Source organism: Stegostoma tigrinum, chromosome 2 (genome assembly GCF_030684315.1).
Source record: "Stegostoma tigrinum isolate sSteTig4 chromosome 2, sSteTig4.hap1, whole genome shotgun sequence".
Lineage (NCBI taxonomy): Eukaryota > Metazoa > Chordata > Chondrichthyes > Orectolobiformes > Stegostomatidae > Stegostoma > Stegostoma tigrinum.
Genome location: NC_081355.1, coordinates 84,117,131 through 84,138,933, shown reverse-complemented (window position 1 = coordinate 84,138,933; position 21,803 = coordinate 84,117,131). Strand labels below are relative to the sequence as shown.

General features: G+C 41.4%; 1 protein-coding gene across 8 annotated transcripts in view; it reads left to right on the top strand.

The window, feature by feature from the left end:
* Positions 1–21,803, top strand: part of ppp1r9a (protein phosphatase 1, regulatory subunit 9A) — a 284,663-nt gene that overhangs the window by 184,131 nt on the left and 78,729 nt on the right. For 7 of the 8 annotated variants that reach the window (XM_048557978.2, XM_048557949.2, XM_048557918.2 and 4 more), the window contains 3 exons: positions 5,697–5,889; positions 7,808–7,858; positions 12,602–12,759. In XM_048557978.2, the coding sequence (XP_048413935.2) occupies positions 5,697–5,889; positions 7,808–7,858; positions 12,602–12,759 (402 nt within the window). The remainder of the gene's footprint in view (positions 1–5,696; positions 5,890–7,807; positions 7,859–12,601; positions 12,760–21,803) is intronic. The other variant, XM_048557927.2, reaches the window with a different exon arrangement.

Below are 21,803 nucleotides of genomic sequence, written 5' to 3'. Positions count from 1 at the left end.
TTGCCCAGAGGTGGTTAAGGGTCAACCACATTGCAGTGGGTCTGGAGTCATATGTAGGCCAGACCAGGTAAGGATGGCAATTTCCTTCCCTAAAGGGCACTAGTGAACCAGATGGGTTTTTCCCCTGACAATCAACAATGGATTTATGATCATCATCAGATTCTTAATGCCAGATATTTATTGAATTGAACTTCCATCATCTGCTGTGGCGGGATTCGAACCTGGGTCCTCAGAGCATTATCTGGGTCTTCGGATTAACAGTCTAGTGATAATACCACTAGGCCATTGCCTCCCCTTGCAGCAAGATACTGCGCTTGTACAGGAAGGCCAACATAGCATTTGCATGGAACAGTTCCTATTGATTGGCAGGTAGCAAATGCAACCCACTACATGAAAAAGCGTTGGTGAAAAACGATTTCTCTTTTGTGGCTGACCGAATCTGTCACTGTTTTTCAAGTGCTCCGCTATTAAATCTTTTATAATGGACTCCAGCATTTTCCCAATTACCAATGTCAAGCTAAATGGTTTGAAATTTTCCGTTTATCTCTTTTTTTTAAACAATGGATTGTGTTTGCTACTTGCCAACACATAGCAATGGTTCCAGAGTCTATTGAATTTTGAAAGTTGACTGCCAATGCGTTCCCTACTTCTAGGGCTACTTCCATTAAATTCTCTGGAATTTACATTATCAGAACCTGGGGATTTATCAGCTTCTAATCTCATCAGTTGCCCCAATACCATTTCCTATTAATACAGATTTCCTTCAATTCCTCCCTGTCACTCGACCTTGTCTTCCCCAAAATGTATGGAAATTTATTTGTGTCCTTCTTTGTGAAGACAGAACCAAAATATGCATTTAATTGGTCTGCCACCTCTTTGTCTTTTTCCCACTCATGCATGGGACATGTATGTGGTTGTCCCTAGTTGCCCTTGGAAAGATGGTCATGAGCTGCCTTCCTGAACCACTACAGTCCACATGCAGTAGGTTGACCCACAGTTCCCTTAGGGAGGGAATTCCAGGAGTTTGATTCTGTGATACTGAAGGAGTGGCAATATGTTTGAAGTCAGGATGGCTTGGAGGGAAATTTGCATATGGTGGCAATTCCATGTATCTGTTGCCCTTGTCCTTCTATATGGAAGTGATCGTTAGTTTGGAAGGTGCTGTCTAAGGATCTTTGGTAAATTTCTGCAGTCCATCTTGTAGATAATGCACAATGCCACTACTGAGCACCAGTGATGGAGAGAATGAATGCTTGCAGATGTGATGTCAGTCAAGCGGGTTGCCTTGTCCTGTCAAGTTTCTAGAGTGTTGATGGAGCTGCACCCATCCAGGTAATTGGAGAGTGTTCCATCACACTCCTGACTTGCGTCTTGTAGATGGTGTACAGGCTCTGGGGAGCCAGGAGGTAAGTTGCTTGCTGCAGGATTCCTTGTCTCTGACCTGCTCTTGTAACCACTGTCTTGTATGCTAAGTCCTGTTGAATTTCAGATGAACGGTAATGCCCAAGATGTTATAAGTGAGAAATTCTGTGATGGTAACAGAAGAGCTTGGCTCAAGGAATGACAAGGTGTGGAGCACAAATCTTTAGCCCTATTGCCAGAATGTTGTCAGGGCCCATTGCCTATTCAGCATTGTGCGCCTCCAACTGTTTCTTAATATACATGGAGTGAAGTGAATTGATTGAAGACCAATTGAATATCATCTGTGAAGACCATCTCTAATGCTGGGGACAACTGGAGGAGGCCAATATGGCTTATCCGTTTGGCACTTCAGGCTGATGATTGCCATGAATGCTTCAGTCTTATCTTTTGTACTGATGTATTGTGCTCTTTCACGATTGAGGATGGAGATATTTATGGAACTGCCTCCTCCATGTGAGTTGTTTAATTGTGCACCACAATCACGACTGAATATGGTAGGACTGTAGAACTTAAATTTGATCTGTTCTGGGATTGGTTTGCTCTATCACTTGCTGCTTATGCTCTTTGGGACGCAGGTAGTACTGTTTGGTAATTTAACCAGATTTGCCCCCCATTTTTAAGTATGCCTGGTGCTGTTCCTGGCATGCCATCCTGCAGTCTTCACTGAACCAGGGTTGACCCCTTTGCCAGGCTCTGAGGTTGCAGATTGTGCTGGAGTACAATTCTGGTGCTTTTGTTAGCCCACAGCACCTCGTGGCTATCCAGTTTTAAATTGCTAGATGTGTTCAAAGTTTGTCCTATTTAGCTCCGTGATCATGCCATACACCAGCATGGAGGTTATTCCCAATATGAAGGCAGGGCTTCATCTCCATTAGGACTTTGTGATGGTCACTCATTGAAATTGTAATGAATAAGTGCATTTGTGGAATGTAGATTGGTGAGGGTGAATCAAGTATTTCCCTCGATGGTTCCTTCACCACCTGCCGCAGACCCAGTCTAGCAGCTATGTCCTTTAGGACCCAACCAGCTCAATCCGTACTGCTGCTGCTAAGCCACTCCTGGTGGTGGACAATGAAATCCCGCCATCCAGAAAACCTTTTGAGTTCTTACCACCCTCAGTGTTTCCTCCAAATGTTTTTTTCAAATTGGGAAGTACTAATTCATCAGCCAAGGGAGTATGGTTCTTAGAGGATTCCTTACCCCTGTTTAACCTGAAGCCATGAGACTTCATGTGCTCAAAAATCAATATTGAGAACTTCAAAGACAACTCTGATCTGACCATATACCACTGTTTTGCCACCTGTAATGGGTCTGTCCTTTTAGTAGGACAGGGTATCTGTAGAAATGGTGATGGTAGTGTCTGCAACATGTCTGTAAGATATGATTCTGTGAATGGGAGTATGTCAGGCTGTTGCTTCACTTGCCTGAGAGATAGCTGTCTCAATCTTGGCACGAGGCTCCAGATGTTGGCAAGGAGGATTTTTCAAAGTTGACATTGCTGTTTCTGCTATTGTGTTTTCCAGTAACTAGGTTGATGCCAGGTGGTATGTCCAGTTTCATTTCTTTGTTGAATCTTTGTAGCAATTGATATTAATGAGTGGCTTGCTAGGCCATTTCAGGGGACAGTCGAAAGTCAACAACATTGCAATATATATGGAGTGACAAGTAGAGTAGACCAGGTATGGATGATAGATTTCATTCCTTGAAGGACATTGGTGAGCCAGATGGATTTTCTCCATAATTGACAATGGTTCCATGATGGGTTAAGTACATTCTTCTTTTTTCTTTTGTTTTTGTTACTGAGTTCATCTTTTGCGGCAGGATTCAGACTCAGAACATTAGCCGAGTTTCTGGATTAATAGTTTGACGATAATACCACTAGGCTATTGACTTCCCTATTATAACTTCCCCGTTTCTGACCTATAAGACTTATGTCTATGAAACCTATGTTTACCTTCAGTAATCTTTTCCTCATCACATACATACAGAGGCTTTTGCAATCAGTTTGTATGTTCTCTGCAAGCTTACTCTCACCCTATTTTTCTCCTGTTAATCAATGAATTTGTCCTCCTTTGCTAACAATTAAATTGCACCCACTCTTCAAGTCTGCTGTTTTTCCATTAATTTGTATTCCTCATTCTTAGAACTGACTCAATTTCTTATCCATGATTAGAGCAGCTGTCTCATTTTTTTATGTCAGACAGGAATGAATGATTGTCACAGCGCCTCCATTCAGTCTTTAAATGTTTGCTATTCCCTACTTATCATAATCCTTTTGAGTAATGTTCCCAATTTATCATAGCCAGCTCATGTACCATACAATTGTAATTGCCCTTTTTTAGATTCAGGACCCGAGTCTCAACTACATCACTCTGAAATAATTGCAGAGACTGGGTCCTATCACCTAGTCACCCTTTATTTACTAGTGCACAGTACACTGGCTGTGACCAGCCAGCTCAGAGTCAGTCCTCAACTGAGGAGATTCTAATCTGGTTGTGTTTTTTTTCCCCTTCCACCCCTACACTACTGCCTTACAACAGTAGTGCTTGCTTTTCCCATCAGCACCCATGTTGTGTGTGTGTGTGTGTAAGTGCAGGAGTCAATAAAAACAGTGTCCAAAATAATTTTATTCAACAATAAGACCACCAGGAAAAACACCCATGTGGCCAGGGAATCAAAAACAAGTAAATCTCAGTAGGAGCAATGCTTACATGAAAGAAAAAAATGAATGGGAAGGTAGGAATCAATCAAAATAGAATTTGAGGGGACAATAAAGCATTTCACCCACTGTGGCGCTCACCTCTCCCTAAAGGCATCAAGAGTATTGTTGGACACCATGTGCTCCCTCTCCAAGGACCCCCAGGCTCAAACATAACCACTGACGACGGGTAGGCATCTCTTGGTTATATTGGTTAGTCAAGACTTTCCTGATTGGACCAGCTTAATGACCCCAATCAAGAACCTCATAGTCAACAAGGTCCACCTGGTCCCAATCATTGCATTTTCCACTTTAATACGCCCAACGTACTATCCTAGATAACAAAGTGTGGAGCTGGATGAACACTGCAGGCCAAGCAGCATCTCAGGAGCTCAAAAGCTGATGTTTCAGGCCTAGACCCTTCATCCTGGAGACTCGTTTGCCACAGAAACATCTATCTATTTCCCTTATAATTAAACCTCCATTTCTTATTCCTCCTACACTGCTTCTTTCTCTTCTGTGCAGTAGAGCTAATTGTGGTGCAGCAAATTATGCTGTTGCTGCTTTTTTTCTGAGGCCATTTGCCTCCAACAGTATCCAAAGCTGTAAATCTGTTCTGCAGGGGAATGGCTGCAGGAAACTCCTGCACTGCCTATCTAGTTCTCTTTCTCCCTGCATAATACCCATGACCCAAGCTCTGTATATTGATTGCCCACAATCTTTCTATAGGTCATGGAGCCAAATGCAATCTGTAATCAGCAATGACAAGTTGTAAATTAGCCACAAAATTGTCATCAGATCCAATAGTTAAAATGAATAGAACCTCCAAGAAACCCATTTTAACATAAATCTTTCGCCTCCATCATCATTGCTTCCTCCCTGCAAGTATCAAGGCATATGATACTGTGGAAGGTGAATGATATGTTCTGAATTAAATTATCTTTTAATCATTCACAGTCCAATTAATAAATAAGGAAAGAAAATACTGGAGAAGTTCAACATATCTGGCAGCATCTGAGAAGAAGGAAGGAGTTAACATTTCAAGTCTGATATGACTGTTCTTGGAACTGAAGGAGTTGGAAATAGTGGGTTATATGCTTTGGAGAATAACGGTACAGAAGAGCAGAGGAGTACTTGGAACAGATGGTGAAGGTGCCTAGTGCAAAAGTCGAAGGGAGCACTAATTGTATTGTAAGATATAGTCTGTATTTGGTTTCACCAATGTAGAGGAAACTGCATTGTGAGCAACCATTGCAGTAGACAAGAATGAAAGAATTGAAGAATTAAGTTCTTATTACTATTAAGTTATCTACCTAAAGAATTAACTTATATAAAATTAGAAATCAGCAAATCTCCAAGCAATTAAAAGTGAATTTGCAATTCAGGGTTCAGAGAAGTTTAGTTTGTTGGTTATAATAGTTTATTAATTCCCCTCAAATTAGCTATGTAATTGTCTTCCAAAATAATGTCAGTGATATCATTGGACCTCATTTTCTTATTTAACAAGGTTAAACTAATTAACCTAATTTGTTTCTATCCGTTTAGGCAACAATTGAAATAAAATCCTCTTTTCTAGATTTCAGATTTGAAAGTCGAGCTTCAAAAATTAACGAGAACGAATGGGACTCAGATGAACAACAATAATAACATCTTTGGCGAGGAGCAGGAGAAGAAAACAACACTCATGGATATAATAAGAGAGCCTCCACTCAAAGCAATTGATAGCTTGACAAGAATGCAGGGGTACAACCTTGGCGGTTCAACTGAAGGTGGGAAGATCTGATATGTATTGTAAAGCATCATAAAGCATTCGAATCTTTGATTTATAGAAACACACATTCACAAACATTCAGTCCTCCACTACTAACTCAGTAGTAGCAGCATTTAAAAGATTATGCTTCTGAAAATTACCAAGGTTCTTCAGATAATGCTGTCCAAATCCAAAACCGTTACCATCTTGATGGACAAGGGTAGCAGATACATAGGAATGCCAGAAGCTGCAAGCTCCCAACCGTCCAACTCACCATCCTGACTTGAAAATATATTATCGTTCCTTTATGAACATTCTCCCCAACAATCTTGTGCGGCTACCAACAGCTGATGGGCTGAGTGGCATCACACAGAGGGTGGTTCATGTGTGGAATAAACTGTTAGAGGAAGTGGTAGATGCAAGCGCAGTTAAAACATTTAAAAGACAATTGGACAGGTACATGAATAGGAAAGGTTGAGAGGGATATGGGCTAAACATGGGCAAATGGGACTAGTTTGGTTTGGATAATCTCGTCGGCATGGACAGTTTTAGACTAAAGGTCTGTTTTCTGTTTCCTTGCTGTATGACTGTATGACACATATGATTGCAGCTGAAGAAGACTGCTCAACGCCACTTCTGAAGGGCAACTAGGTGTGGGCCATAAATGTTGCCTCAGCCAGGGATGCCAATATCTCATGAATGAATAAAATAAAAGAAGGCATAGTTTTAGAATAGAAAGTAGGCTACTCAACATTGAGATGGGGAGAAACATGTTCACTGACAGTTTGGATCTTTGAAATTCTATCCACTAGAGGGCTGTCAAGGTTTAGTACTTGAACATATTCAATACAGAAATTAATAGGGTTTCTAGGTATTAAACAAAATGAGGGATATGAGGAAAAATGGTGTTGAGGTAGAAAATCAGCATTGATCTATCTCCGATTTTCTACATGAGCAAGCAGGCTCCTGCCTCTTAAATCCTGTATTCCTAGCGGGAGAGGACATATCTAAATCACTTGGAAAAGAAGTACTTTTGGTCATGTTTCCTATTTGCAATACCTCAGGAAATCAACAAGTATAAATATAAATTATTTAATCTTTGAGTTATGTTTATTGTGTATCTAAATATTTCTAAGTGGTTCAAGAAAGAAAATAAACTATAAATTATCTAATTAAATTATGCACAAAAGCTTTGAAATCTTTACTGATTACTGTATCAGGTTAATAAATTACATTTTGTTTCAAATGATTTCCCAATGAAAGCTCAGTATAATTTTCTTTACCAATTGGTACCTCCAGCCAAATACCCTCTAACTTCAAATCATGTAAGTTTCAAACAATTGGACAACATAATTACAGATTTACATTTTTTTTAATTATTCAACCGAACAGGTTCATGCCCGCCTCTATGCTCCATGTAAGCTTCCTCTATCATCCTATTTCGTTTCAACCTATCAACATATTCTTTTGTTCATTTCTGTCACCTAATGTCCCTTTAAATGCATCTGTGCTGTTAACTTGACTACTTTGTAGGAAGTTTCACTTTCCAAATAATGTGGGGAAAGACATTTCTCTGAAATTCCTTACCGTAATTAAAATGATCTCATATTTATCAGCTCCAGCTTTGAACTCTCCTACAAGTGGTCGCATCGTCTTAGTGAAAGAGTTTGACAGAGTAGACATGATCTTAAGCACTTTCATCAGCCTTATAAAAAAGCCCTAAACTGTTCACTGTTTCCAGTAGTTGTGCATTCTCACCTTCTGGGCTGTATATATTGTGTTAGGAAGGAGCAAATTTAAAGCAACTGTTTGACACAGAACAGTAGAATATTGGTATTGCAGAATTGATTATCATACAAGATGTTTTCCTTTTATTTTGAGGATAAATATGTAATTGAGATGATTGTTGGTTACATATATATTTTAATCATTCACAGAAGTTGTTGAAACTTCAACTATGAAGTCAGGTGACCCAGATGAGGTTTTTGGTAAGTTTTGTTTTAGTGTCATTACAACACAGTTGTCTATCAGCAGTGTTTCATTATACATTTACTCAATGGCATAAAACATTTTGATGGTGTATGTATATTTTAAAATGACATCCTTGTATGGAACTCAGCACAAAATGGATTTTTATCACTTGTTATTTAACTAAGGATGATGTGATCATCCTTTAAAATGAGAAATGTTTCAATTCTAATGATAGTTCAAAAATGAAATCTTGATCTAGCTTCTTTGTCTGTTTGTCATAGAGGGACTCCAGCAGAGGTTCACTAAGTTGATACCAGGAATGCCGGTCTTTCCTTTGAGGAGAGATTGTTTCAACTGGGCCGAGATTCGTTTGCGTTTGAAGTTTGAGCAGGGATTTGATTGAAACATATAGGATTCTGGCAGGGCTGGACAGGTTACAGGGAGAATGTTTTCCTTAGATGGGGAGTCTAGAACCAGGGGACACAGTCTCGGGATATGGGGTAGACCATTTATGACTGAGATGTGGAAATGCTTCTTCATTCAAAGGGTGATGGACCTGTGAAATTCTCCATTGCAGAAAGCTATGGAGGCCAAGTCGTTGAATATTTTCAAGAACGAGATAGATGCATTTTTAGATTTTAAAGGAAGAAAGATCACGTTGAGATAGAGGATTAACCATGATCATATCAAGTGGTGGATCAGGCTTGAATTACCAAATAATGTACTCTTCCTCCTACTTTCTTTGATCCTCTAAAAGCTGTAATGTATTCAGAAGGGTACAAGTTAGAGATGACTAAAAGAATAATTGAAAAGATTAGTTTTATAGGACAGGAAAATAGAGTTGAGGAGAGATCAACCATGATTGTGTTAAATGGTGGAGCGGGTCCTGTGGGTTGAAATGCCTATTTCTGCTCTTTGTTCTTATGTAACCACTTTGAGTAATCTCAACAATTTACTTTTGTAACTGTGGAGAGATTTCTTAGAGCCCGCATGCATTTAGGAAAGCATGACCTAATTAGGGACATTCAGCATGGCTTTTTGCGGGGCATGTCTTCCTAAATTGATTTTCACTTCCTCAAAGAAATTCAAAAGTGATTGATTAGGGTAGAGCAATGGATATTGTCTACATGGATTTTAGTAAGGGTTTCGACAAGGTCCCTCTTGGTAGGCTCATCCAGAAGAATAAGATATATGGGATCCATGGTGACCTGGTTGCTTGGATTCAGATTTAGCTTGCTCATAGAAGGCAGTGGGTAGTGGTAGAAGGGTGTTTGCTTGGCTTGAGGTCTGTGACTATTGGTGTTCTGCAGGGTTCATACTGGAACCTCTGCTGTTTGTGATATATATAATGACTTGGATGGAAATGTAGATGGATGGGTTAGTAAATTTGAAAACGGTATAAAGGTCACTCAAGTTGTGGATACTGTAGAAGGTCCTCAAAAGATACAGCAGGATATAGATCATTTGCAGATTTGGGTGGAGAAATGGCAGATGGAGTTTAATCCGGATAAGTGTGATGTGCTGCACTTTGGGAGATCAACTGTTAGGAAAAGTATGTAGTTAATGGCAGGACCCTGAACTACATTGTTGTACATAGGGATCTTGGGGTTCAAACCCATAGCTCCCTGAACGTGGTCGCACAAGTAGATAGAGTGGTAAAGAAGTTGAATGGCACGCCTGTCTTTATTGGTTGGGGAATTGAGTACAAGAGTCAGGATGTCATGTTGCATCCTTATAAGACTTTGGTTGTGCTGCACATGGAGTACATTTCTGGTTGCCACATTACATGAAGGACGTGGAGGCTTTGGAGATGGTGTAGAAGAGGTTTACCAGGATGGTGCCTGAATTAGGGGATATGAGTTATAAGGAGAGGCTAGAGAACTTGTGTTGTTTTCTCTGGAGCAATGGGGCTGAGGGGAGACAATAGAAGTCTACAAAATTGAGATGTATAGATAGTGTTGATGGTCAGCATCTTTTTTTCCAGAGTTGGAATATCTAACAATTGGGTACGTGTATTTAAGGAGAGAGGGAAAAGTTCAAAGGAGATGTGAAGGTTGGGTTTTTTACACATAACGTGGTAGGAGCCTGGAATGCGCTGCCGGACCAGTGGTGGAGGCAAATGTGACGAGGGCATTTAAGGGACTTTTGAGATAATGCCATGAATATGCAATGGAGGGATGTGCACCTTGGGCAGGTAGAAAGGATTAGTTTAATCTGGTGTCATGTTCGGCACAACCATTCCTGTGCTATACTGTTCTATATTCTTACCTATCTCATGTTACCAGCAAATGTGACAACCATATCTTCTATCTTCATCAAAGCTATTTGCATAAATTGGATACTGTTGAAGCCCTAGCATGTGGCCCATTACATCTTTGCGAACCTGAAAAAGATCCATTGACACCTACTGCCTGCTTGCCTTTAGCTAGCCACTTTTCCATGTATGCTGAGAGATTCTCACCTACCCACTCCCAACACCATGAGCTTTTACAGTCCACAATATCTTTGATGTGGCACCTTATCATGTGCCATCTGAAGATCGGAATTCAGTATATCCACTAGCTCCCCTTTATTCACAGCACATTATCTCCTCAAAGACTTCCAATAGATTGGTCAAGCATTATTTTCCTCCTTAAAACCATGTTGATTCTGTCTAATTACCTTGAACTTATCTAAGTGCCCTGTTAAAACTTCTTTAATAATAAATTCTAACATTTTGCCTTTGACAGATGTTCAGCTAAGTCCACCAGGATCCCAGCACTTCATAGAATCCCTAGTGTGCAGAAAAGACTATTCAGTTCATCAAGTCTCCACCAACCTTCTGAACAACACAAGTGAATAAGATAAAATTGGCCTATGATTACCTGCGCTACGCCTCCTTCCCTTTTTAAATAGGTGTGTCCCATTAGCAGTTTTTCAATTATTTAGAAGTTGTCCAGGATTCATCGATTCTTGGAAAATTGCAACTAATGTATCCACTATTTCTATAGTTATCTCTTTTAGGATTCCAACCCGCATTCTGTCAGGGAATGGCAGAGGAATTAAGATGGATACTTTGCATCAGTTTTTACATTGGAAAATACTTGTAACATTCCATTTATACTAAAGAATACAGAGGAGAAATTAGATACCATCACCAACACTAAGGAGATTGCATTAGACAAACTAGAGGTTAAATGTAGATAAGCCTCCTGGCCCTGACACAATGCGGGCTGGAATCCTAGAGGTTGTCCAGGATTCATCGATTCTTGGCAAATTGCAACTAATGTATCCACTATTTCTATAGTTATCTCTTTTAGGATTCCAGCCCACATTCTGTCAGGGCCAGGAGGCTTATCTACATTTAACCTCTTTAGTTTGCCTAATGCAATCTCCTTAGTGTTGGTGATGGTATCTAATTTCTCCTCTGTATTCTTTAGTATAAATGGAATGTTAGAAGTATTTTCCAATGTAAAAGCTGATGCAAAGTATCCATCTTAATTCCTCTGCCATTTCCTTGATACCCAAACTCATCTCCCTCGATTTATTTTCAAAGGAGCCTATATTCACTTGGACCTCTCTTCCTTTTTGTATGTTCAAAGATGCTCTTAATGCCAGTTTTCATATTCCTTGCTAGTTTGTGCTTCATAATTTATTTTCTCTGTCTTCTTAGTTTTTCATCTTTTTAGCCCACCTTTGGATACTGAATTTGTCCCTGTCTTTGGGCCAGCACTGACTTTGGCCTCTTTACATGCTTTTTCTTTAAACTAATATTCTCCCCTTAATTTCCTTGGTTAGTTATGATTGGCTTATCCCTTTCTCAGAATCTTTCCTTTTTACCCGGATGTAGTTTTTCTGCAAGTCATAAATTACATTCTTAAATTTCTACCACTCCTTACATTCATTCCTGCTAACCTATTCACCCAGTTTAGTTTAGTTTAGTTATCTCTGTCTACATTTCATTGTAATTCCCTTCATTTGTGTTTCTGATTGTTGTTATATTGTTTTTATTTTAGTTTTTTATTGCTAACCCACAGTGGCCACAGAGTCACGCTCCTGAGCCCTGGACTCACGCTCTCTTCTTTTCTTTCATTTTTTCTCTCTCTTTTCTCATTGTTTCTCTTTGTCTTTACCTCTTTTGAAGAGCTTGGTTGCAGCGATGACATTGGCAGTGAGTTTGGGTTTCTGGCAGCTTTTGCATCAATGAGGTGAATCCAGCGCCGACTCATGGCTGCTGTAGTGGAGGTGAGTTTGGTTCCCCATAGCATCTTTATCTAGCACAGATTCATGGAGGCAGCGGTAAAGGAATGTTTGGGCTCAATATGAGATCCAGTGCATCGGTGGTGGTTACATTGGCGAAGTAGGCCCGGAGCAGACTCTTGGCAGCAGCAGTGGAGTTGAGTTTGGGCCGGTGTGGTGGAGGCAAGAAGGCGCCGAAGAGTGGCGACTCTTGTTCCAGTCGAGCAGCCAAGGGACTCGTAGCTGGCCATCCCAGGCCCATGACTGAGTATCTAATAAGAAGAGCTGTAAAGTTGAATTATATTTCTTTATTTTTCCAGCCCTATGTTCAATGTTTGGTTTCACTGTTCTGTGTTGTAAGATGGTGCTGGAGAGTGGTGACACGATACAGCGCTTTTCACTGTATTTTGTTACAAAATACATGTGACAATAAAAATGTAAAATAAATCAAATCAAATATCTGTTAATTAGTAAATGAATACTGATTTTCAATTAATGTAGTAAAACTGGATCCATTTTAATTTTACTTATGCCTGGTTTAGATTTTAATGAAGCAGTACCTGAAACACAAATATTGGATAGCAAAGTACTGAAGGCTCGAGCACATCTTTCAGGGAAATCAAAGCGACAGCGACCCTCGAGATCCAGGATGCATGACAGTGTCAGTTCAACTGATGGTGATGATAGTCTTGAGCGAAAGGTAATTATGGCCACTCTTTTGAGGATCGTATATATGCTTTTTATTGAGAGTTCAGTTTTATAGATTTACCAAGAAACTGTTTTAAGTTATTGAAGCTTCTAATGTTAATTCAGGTTTTACAATAAAATCTTCACTTAGTAGTAATCTTTGTGCCTTGAAACTGTGGCCAGTGTTTGTTGACGTGATTGTAAAATATTCTTAAGGTTTTATTTCTCGAGTGGAGCACTGTTTTGGAAGATAAGTAAGTTAATGAATGTTTTATGGATAGTTTAAAATATTTAAAGGCACCCATTTTCCATCAGTGAGGAATATGGTTGCTGATGAGCACATCTGTTTGTTTTCAGTCTTCTGCCCATGATATTAATGCTTGAATATCACTTCTAGTGTAATCTGAAGCTGTGCTTTGAACATCTAGGGACAAAATTCATGCACAGAATTCTGAAGGTCAGAATTCCACATGTTTGTGCTCAATGGTGCTCATCACTGAAGGAGAGAGTGAAAAAACTTTTGAGGTTGGTTGGCTCACTGAGCTGGTTTCTTGTTTCGCAGACATTTCATTACCATGCTTGGTAACATCCTCAGAGCAGCCTCCGTGAAGCGTCAGTATGTTTTCCCACCTGGTTCTTAAACTCTGGGGTCCGTTGAGATGGGTTGCCTCACTTCCAGGTTTCCACATAGTGGAATGTATATGGGGTCGGGATCGATGTGTTTGTTAATGGCATGCCTTGTGAATTGCCATGCTTCCAGGAATTCCAGCATGGCACTCCACAAGGCATGCCATTAACAAACACATCGATCTCAACCCCATGTACATTCCACTATGAAGGAAACCTGGAAGTGAGGCAACCCATCTCAATGGACACCAGAGTTTAAAAACCAGGCGGGAAAACATACCAAGATAATAAAATGTGAGGCTGGATGAACACAGCAGGCCAAGCAGCATCTCAGGAGCACAAAAGCTGACGTTTCGGGCCAAGACCCTTCATCAGAGAGCTCTCTGATGAAGGGTCTAGGCCCGAAACGTCAGCTTTTGTGCTCCTGAGATGCTGCTTGGCCTGCTGTGTTCATCCAGCCTCACATTTTATTATCTTGGAATTCTCCAGCATCTGCAGTTCCCATTATCTCGGGAAAACATACCGACGCTTCATTGGAGGCGGCACTGAGGATGTTACCAAGCATGGTGACGAAACATCTGTGAAACAAGAAACCAGCTCAGTGAGCCAACCAACCTCAACACCCACAACCCGAGCTGCAAGTCTCCTCCAAAACCTTAGTGAAATAGCTGTCTATTCTCTCTCATTCTATTGTGTTTTTCCAATACATATTTCAATTTTTCAATTTCAAATATTTATGCTTTTTTTCTTTCAATGGTTATTATTTACTCTGCTCCCATTATTGGTTTTTAATAGATCATTGCACGTCCTAACATTCTTAAGAAATTTTTAAAAAAATAAATAACCAATTTTCTTTGGGAGAATGATCTTTACAAACTTTGTGACCCATCTTACTGACACACGGATCAATAGACATTTTTTTTTAGCTTCCAAGCGTGAAGTTGAAATGTAAAAACCCAGTACAGAAAGTAGTGCAGAGTTGGTCTGAGAAGACTGAAGGGTTTATATCAGACAGCTTAGAGTCAGTGGACTGGTCCATATTCAAGAACTCAGGAGCCAACGTAAACAAGTATGCCACTACAGCTGTAGACTTCATTAGTAGATATGTAGATGACTGCATGCTGAAGAAGTTAATCTGAACCTTTCCCAACCAGAAACTGTGGATGAGTCGTGAGATCTACTCTCTACTGAAGCCCAAGTCTGAGGCGTTTATGTAGGGCAACCCTGACCTATACAGGAAATCCAGGTGTGACCTTCAAAAGGCCACCTTGGATGCCAAGAGGCAATACCAAACTAAGCTTGTGACCCAGACTAACCATGTGGACACCTGTCTTTCATGGCAAGGCTTACACAAAATAACAGACTGCAGAGCAAAACCTGACAGAATCACGAACAACAATACATCCCTACCTGATGAGCTCAATACGTTCTATGCTTGCTTTGAACAGAAGGGCAGTGAAACGATATCACCTGTCCCATCAATTTTCGATGCATGTGTACCCTCTGTCACCACAGCAGACATTAGATCAGCTTTCTTAAGAGTGAACATGCAGAAAGTGACCAATCCAGATGGAGTCCCTGGCTAATCATTCAGATCCTGTGCAGACCAGCTGGCAGGAGTATTCGCAGACATCTTTAACCTCTCCTTACAATGCTCTGAAGTCTCCACCTGCTTCAAGAAGACCACCATCATCCCAAAGAAGGTTCCAAAGAAAAATCATGCAGCATGCCTCAGTGGCTACTTCTCAGTGGCTCTTAGATCCATCATTATGATATGCTTTGAGAGTAATGGCACACATCAACTCCAGCCTCCCAATTGCGATTCATCTAACAGTGTAACAAGTCCATGGCAGACACCATCTCCCTGACCCTATGCTTATGCCTGGAACATCTGGACAACAAGGATACCTATGTCAGGCTCCTACTTATTGACTCCAGCTCTGCCTTCAACACCATAATTCCAGACCATTTAATCTCTAAACTTCAGGACCTAGGTCTGTACTCCCCGCTCTGTAACTGGATTCTTGTCTTCCTAACCAACTGACCACAGTGAGCAAAGATAGGTAACACCACCTTAATGATATTCCTCAACACTGATGCTTCACAAGGCTTCATACTCAGGCTCCTACTATACTCCTTGTATACATGTGTGGCCAAATTCTACAGCAACTCTATTTTTGAGTTTGCTGATGACACCGCTTGTAGGTCTGATTTCAAACCACGATGAGACTGATTACAGGAAGGAGATGGAGTGTTTAACAGCATGATGTGAAAACAACAACCTCTCCATCAATGTCAGCAAAAGAAAGGAGTTGCTCATTGACTTCAGAAAGTGGAGTGGTGACCATGCCCCTGTCTGTAGTGGAGCTGGCTGAGAGCATCATGTTCCTGGGAGTGATGATCGCCAACAATGTGAGCTGGGTTACCCATGTTGGCACTATAGTCAAGAAAGCATAGCAACACCTCTACATCCTCAGGAGGCTAAGGAAATTTGGCATGTCCATAAACACTCTTACAGAATTTTATAAACAGACCGTAGAAATCATCCTAGCCAGATGTGTTACACTCTGGTATGGCAATTGCTTTTCCCAAGACTAAAAGAAAATACAGAGAGTTTTGAGTACAGCCCAGTCCATCACACAAAGCCCATCCATTGACTTCATCAATATTTTCTGCTGCATCAGGAAAGCAACCAATATTATCAAAGATCCCTCCCACCCCAGCTGTACTCTCTTCTACCCTCTTACGTTGGGCAGAAGATATAAAAGTTTGTGTACACGTATGAACAGATTCAAGAACAGCTTCTCCCCCACAGTTATCAGACTTTTGAATGGACCTGTTTGATGCTAATGTTGATCTCTCTCTGCACATTCTCGACAGCTATAACATTGTATTCTGCACTTTGTTCTGTTACACTGATGCACTCATACAGTACGATCTGCCTATAAAGCACATAAGACAACACTTTTCACTGTATCTTGGTACACATAACAGTAATAAATCAAATCAATTTTTTTTTCCTGCTTTACTTGATGAAAACCATGTACTGTAATTTTGAAGTTATCCTTTGAAGCTCCTGCAACTTAACAAAAAAAGGAAATGGAAACGCAGCAAACAAAGCAACATCTCTAGAGAAGTCAGTGTTTCAGGTTCAAACCCTTCTTGTAAAATAAGAGATAGACAAGCAAATTTATATTCTGTATTTTTTCATGGGATGTGGATATAACTGGCAAGGCCAGCATTCATTTCAGATGTTCAATTGCCTTTGAAATTACTGACATTTAAGTGTCACTCACATTACAGTGAGCCTGGAGTCATATGTAGGGCTTTACTCATAAGGATAGCATTTTTCCATCCCTAAATTACATTTGTGAACCAAATGGAATTTTATGACAATTGACAGTCGTTTCATGATGCCATTACAAGAACTAGACGTTTATTAATTGAATTCAAGTTCCACCAGGTGCTGTGTTCCCACAGTATTTGTCTGAACCTCTGGATGGCTTGTCTAAATGTTACCACAGCACAACTATCTCCCAGAGATATAGAAAAATATACACAGAACACAAGAAACAGCAAGTGATAGAAAAACTCTAGATCTGCCAATATCTCTGGAGAGAGGAACAGAGGACAGGATCTTCAGATCTCAGATACCCTGACATTTGTGCTTCAGGACCCTTAGATGCCCAGATTCAGTAACTGCCAAGAGAAACTGAGAAATTTAAACTTCTGATGGCAATTATCCTTCATCCGGAATCTTTTGATCATTTCCCCAAATCTGAACCAATGCCATAGACTTTAGAGGGTTCTAACTCACACATATTTATCCAGAAAAAAGTTAAAGGGATTAAACACGCTCAAACTCCTAACCATTACCCATCCTATCCCTTCATCAATTTAACACCTTCCCCTTTCACCCATTTGGCATCCTTCCGCCTTATCAACCCAGTTGATGCCCTACTCTTTTATCCAACTGACATCCTTCCACTGCACCCACACACCTGGCACTCTTACCCGTCTTCCAAGTTACCTAAAATGTAGCAGCATATAACTCATCACATTTCCACCTCATACTGAACTCGAAACTTTAGCTCTTTTTTTATAGTTGCTGCTAGACCTTCTGAGCTTCTCCAGTCCTTTATGCCTTCCATTAAAGGTTTTAGTTGGCAAGCTCCTTGAGAGCTCACAGGAGGCAGTTTGAGAGACAGCAAGGAATGCAAATGCTGGAGTCAGAGATAACACAGTATCGTGCTGGAGGAACACAGCAGGCCAGGCAGGATGAGAGGAGCAGGGAAGTTGATGTTTTAGGTTGAGTCTCTTCTTCAGAAATGGGGAAGGGGAAGGGAGCTGGGAAATAAATAGAGAGAGGAGGGTTGGGACTGGGGAAGGTAGGTGGAATATTGACAGGTGAGTGCAGGTAGGGAATGGTGGGAATTGACCAGTAGGATTGGTTGGACAGATAGGTTGGAGAGAAGATGGACAGGTTGTGTCAGGTCAAGGAGGTGGGGATGAGAGAGAGGGTTGGACATGGGATGAGACCAGGGATGGGGAGATTTTAAATGTGATGAATTCCATATTTAGGCCTTCGGGCTGTAGGGTCCCGAGGTGGAATATAAGGTGTTAACACCTCCGGCTTGTGGGTGGTGTCATTGTGACACTGGAGAAGGTTCAGGATGGACATGTCACCCAGGGAGTGGGAGGGGGAGTTAAAATGGTTGGCAACCAGGTGTTGACATTTATTGCATACAGACCGCAGATGCTTTGTTTCTGAGTCTATGCTTGGCCTTAACCGTGGACAGCGGATACAGTAGACCAAGTTGACGGATGTGAATGTGAACCCCTGTCTGATATGAAAGGTTTGTTTTGGGCCTTGAATGGAAGTGAGGAGGGAGGTGTAGGAGCAGGTGTAGCACTTCTTGTAGTTTGCACGGAAAGGTGCCGGGTATGGTGGGATTGGTGGGGAATGTGAAGCGGATGAGTGAGCAATCCCTATTAAAGGCAGATAGGGGTGGGGAGGGAAATATCTGGTTCTGGGGTCGAATTTTAGGTGGCGGAAGTGGTGGAGAACGATAAGCTGGAGGTTGGCAGGGTGATATAAGGATAAGGGGGAATTCTGTCTTTATTTTTGTTGGGGAAGGGTTTTGAGGGAAGAAGGACAGGAAATGCAAGAGATGTGTTGAAGGCATTTTTGATCACCGGAGTGGGGATGTTGCGGTCTTTGAAGTAAGAGGACATCTGGGATGTGTGGGAGTGGAACACTCCATCTTGGGAGCAGATGCAGCAGTTGGAATTGGGAGTAGAAGATCGCATTCTTGCAGGAGTGGGTGTGAGAGGCAGTATAGTCCAGGTAGCTGTGGAAGTTGTCAGGCTTGAAATAGATGTCAGTTTTGAGGTGGTTACCAGAGATGGAAACGGATAGGTCCAGGAAGGAGAGAGAGAGAGAGAGAGAGGTATTAGAGATGGTCCAGGTGAATTTGAAGTTGTGGGTGAAAGGTGTTAGTAAAGTTGATCAACTTATCAAGCTCTTCGTGGGAACGCAAGGTAGTGCTGATACAGTCACCAGTGTAGCAGAGGAAGAGATGGGGTGTAGTGCCATGTAACAGCGGAAAATGGACTGTTCACATATCCTGCAAAGAGACAGGCATTGCTTGGGCCCATGCAGGTGCCCATGGCCAACCCTTAGTCTGTAGGAAGTAGGAGGAGTTAAAGGAAAAGTCATTCAGGGTAAGGACAAGTTCTGTTAAGTGGATGAGGGTGTCATTGAAGGGATACTAGTTGGGCCTGCAGGAGAGGAAGACGCGGAGGGCTTTTAGGCCATTTGTGTGGCGGACACTACAGGGATTGGATGTCTATAGTGAAGATGAGGTGTTGGGGGCCAGGGATTGGAAGCCTTGGGGGAAGTGGAGGGCGTGGATGGTGTCCCGGACATAGATGAGGAGTTCTTGGACCAGGATGGATAAAACAGTGTAAAGGAAAGCGGCGAAGAGTTGGTGGGGCAGGAGCAGGCAGAGACAATGGGTCAGCTGGGGCAGTCAGATTTTTAGGGAAACCTGCCAGTTGTGTACTGAGTTAGAGGAAGACTATATGCAGGGAAGCAACCACACAGCTGGGATGATGGGCATGCACAAAGGGTGCATGTTTTAGAGAGGCCTACATGCGCTAAGTGACATGCTTGACTTCCAGGAAGAGTGTTTATGAGCACAGACAATGCAAGAGGTTTTAATTCTCCTGGCATCACGGAAATTAAAGAATAGGAAATAAGGCTTCCAGATTGGGTAGGGAGCCTGGTGAGCACAAAATATGCAGTTTCTGGTAATGGGAACACCACTCTGAATTGTTGAATCCAGTGACCAAGAGGAGGGAATTCTGTACAGGAGAAGCAGAATCCTGCAGGAAAAGTACAATGGCAAGGACAACAACAACAGAGACAACAGAGGACATACCAACTGCATCAAATCAACCAACAGAGATGGACTTATGTTAAGCATGGGAGAACCAACACTACGGGAGACAACAACTCTCAAGGAAGATGTATTGAAGACCTCATCACAAGGAATTATTCATTATACCCTGCCAGTGGCCACAAGAACATTGTGTCTTTGATTTTCCTAATCTGTGTGTTTTTCCAAGGATCAGCTGTGGATCTTGGAAGTTAATACATGCAGCTAAATCATGTAGGTTAATGATGTTATGTTAATGACTTTAAACTTCTGAGTTGGGGGGAAGGGAAAGTGAAAGAGACAGGGAGTATGGAGTTAAATGGAAAGATAAGCAACAGGATAGCATGTGTACAGGTGGATTTAAGCTCGAGGCAGACTAGGAATACAGCAAAAAGGAAGGAAAGGATTTCCAACCTCTCTAATAATGATAAGAAAGTTAGCATGAAGGTACTTTATCGAAATGCTCGTAGTATTTGCAACAACGTAGATGAATTAACAGCACAAATCCTCTTGAATGATTATGCTGTGGTAGGCATCACAGAGACATGGTTGCAGGGAGTTCAGGACTGGCAGTTAAGCATCCAAGGATTCACATCATGTCAAAAGACAGGGAGGTGGGCAGAGGGGGTGGGGTTGCCTTGTTAGTTAAGAATGTAATTAAATCTACAGCACTGAATGACATAGGGTCAGAAGATGTGGAGTCTGTGTGGGTGGAATTGAGGAACCACAAAGGCAAAAAAACTATAATGGGAGTAATGTACAGACCTCCTAACAGTGATCAGGACCAGGGGCGCAAGATGCACCGAAGAAATAGATAGGGCATGTCAGAAAGGCAAGGTCACGGTGATCATGGGGGACTTCAATATGCAAGTGGATTGGGTGAATAATGTTGCCGGTGGATCCAAAGAAAGGGAATTCATGGAATGTTTGCAGGATGGCTTTTTGGAACAGCTTGTGATGGAGCCCACAAGGGAGCAGGCTATTCTGGACTTAGTGCTATGTCATGAGCCAGACTTTATAAAAGACCTTAAAGTAAGGGAACACTTAGGAGGCAGCGATCATATATAGGAGAGTTCAGTCTGCAGTTTGAAAGACAGAAGGCAAAATCGGATGTAATGGTGTTACAGTTAAATAAAGGTAATTACAGGGGCATAAGAGAGGAATTGACGAAAATCGACTGGAAGCAGAGCCTAGCGGGGAAGACAGTAGACCAACGATGGCAGGAGTTTCTGGGTGTAATTGAGGACACAGTACAGAGGTTCATCCCAAAGAAAAGAAAGATTATCCGGGGTGGGATTAGACAGCCATGGCTGACAAAGGAAGTCAGGAAATATATCAAAGAAAAAGAGACAGCCTATAAAGTGGCCAAGAGCACTGGAAAATCAGAAGATTGGGAAGGCTACAAAAACAGACAGAGGATAACAAAGACAGCAATAAGGAAGGAGAGGATTGAATATTAAGGTAGGCTAGCTAGTCATATTAGAAATGATAGTAAAAGCTTCTTTCAATACATAAGAAACAAACGAGAGGCAAAAGTAGATATTGGGCCGCTCCAAATTGATGCTGGAAGGCAAGAGATAGGAGATAAGGAAATAGCTGAAGAACTAAATAAGGACTTTGCGTCAGTCTTCACAGTGGAAGGCATGAGTAGTATGCCAACATTTAGGGAGAGCTGGGGGCAGAGTTGAGTATGGTAGGCATTACAAAAGAGAAAGTGCTAGAAAAGCTAAAAGGTCTAAAAATTGATAAATCTCCTGGCCCCGATGGGCTACATCCTAGAGTTCTGAGGGAGGTGGCTGAGGAAATAGCGGAGGCTTTGGTCGTGATCTTTCAAAAGTCATTGGAGTCAGGGAAAGTCCCAGATGATTGGAAAATTGCTGTCGTAACCTCCTTGTTTAAGAATGGATCAAGGCAAAAGATGGAAAATTATAGGCCGATTAGCCTAACTCGGTAGTTGGTAAAATTCTAGAATCCATTGTCAAGGATGAGA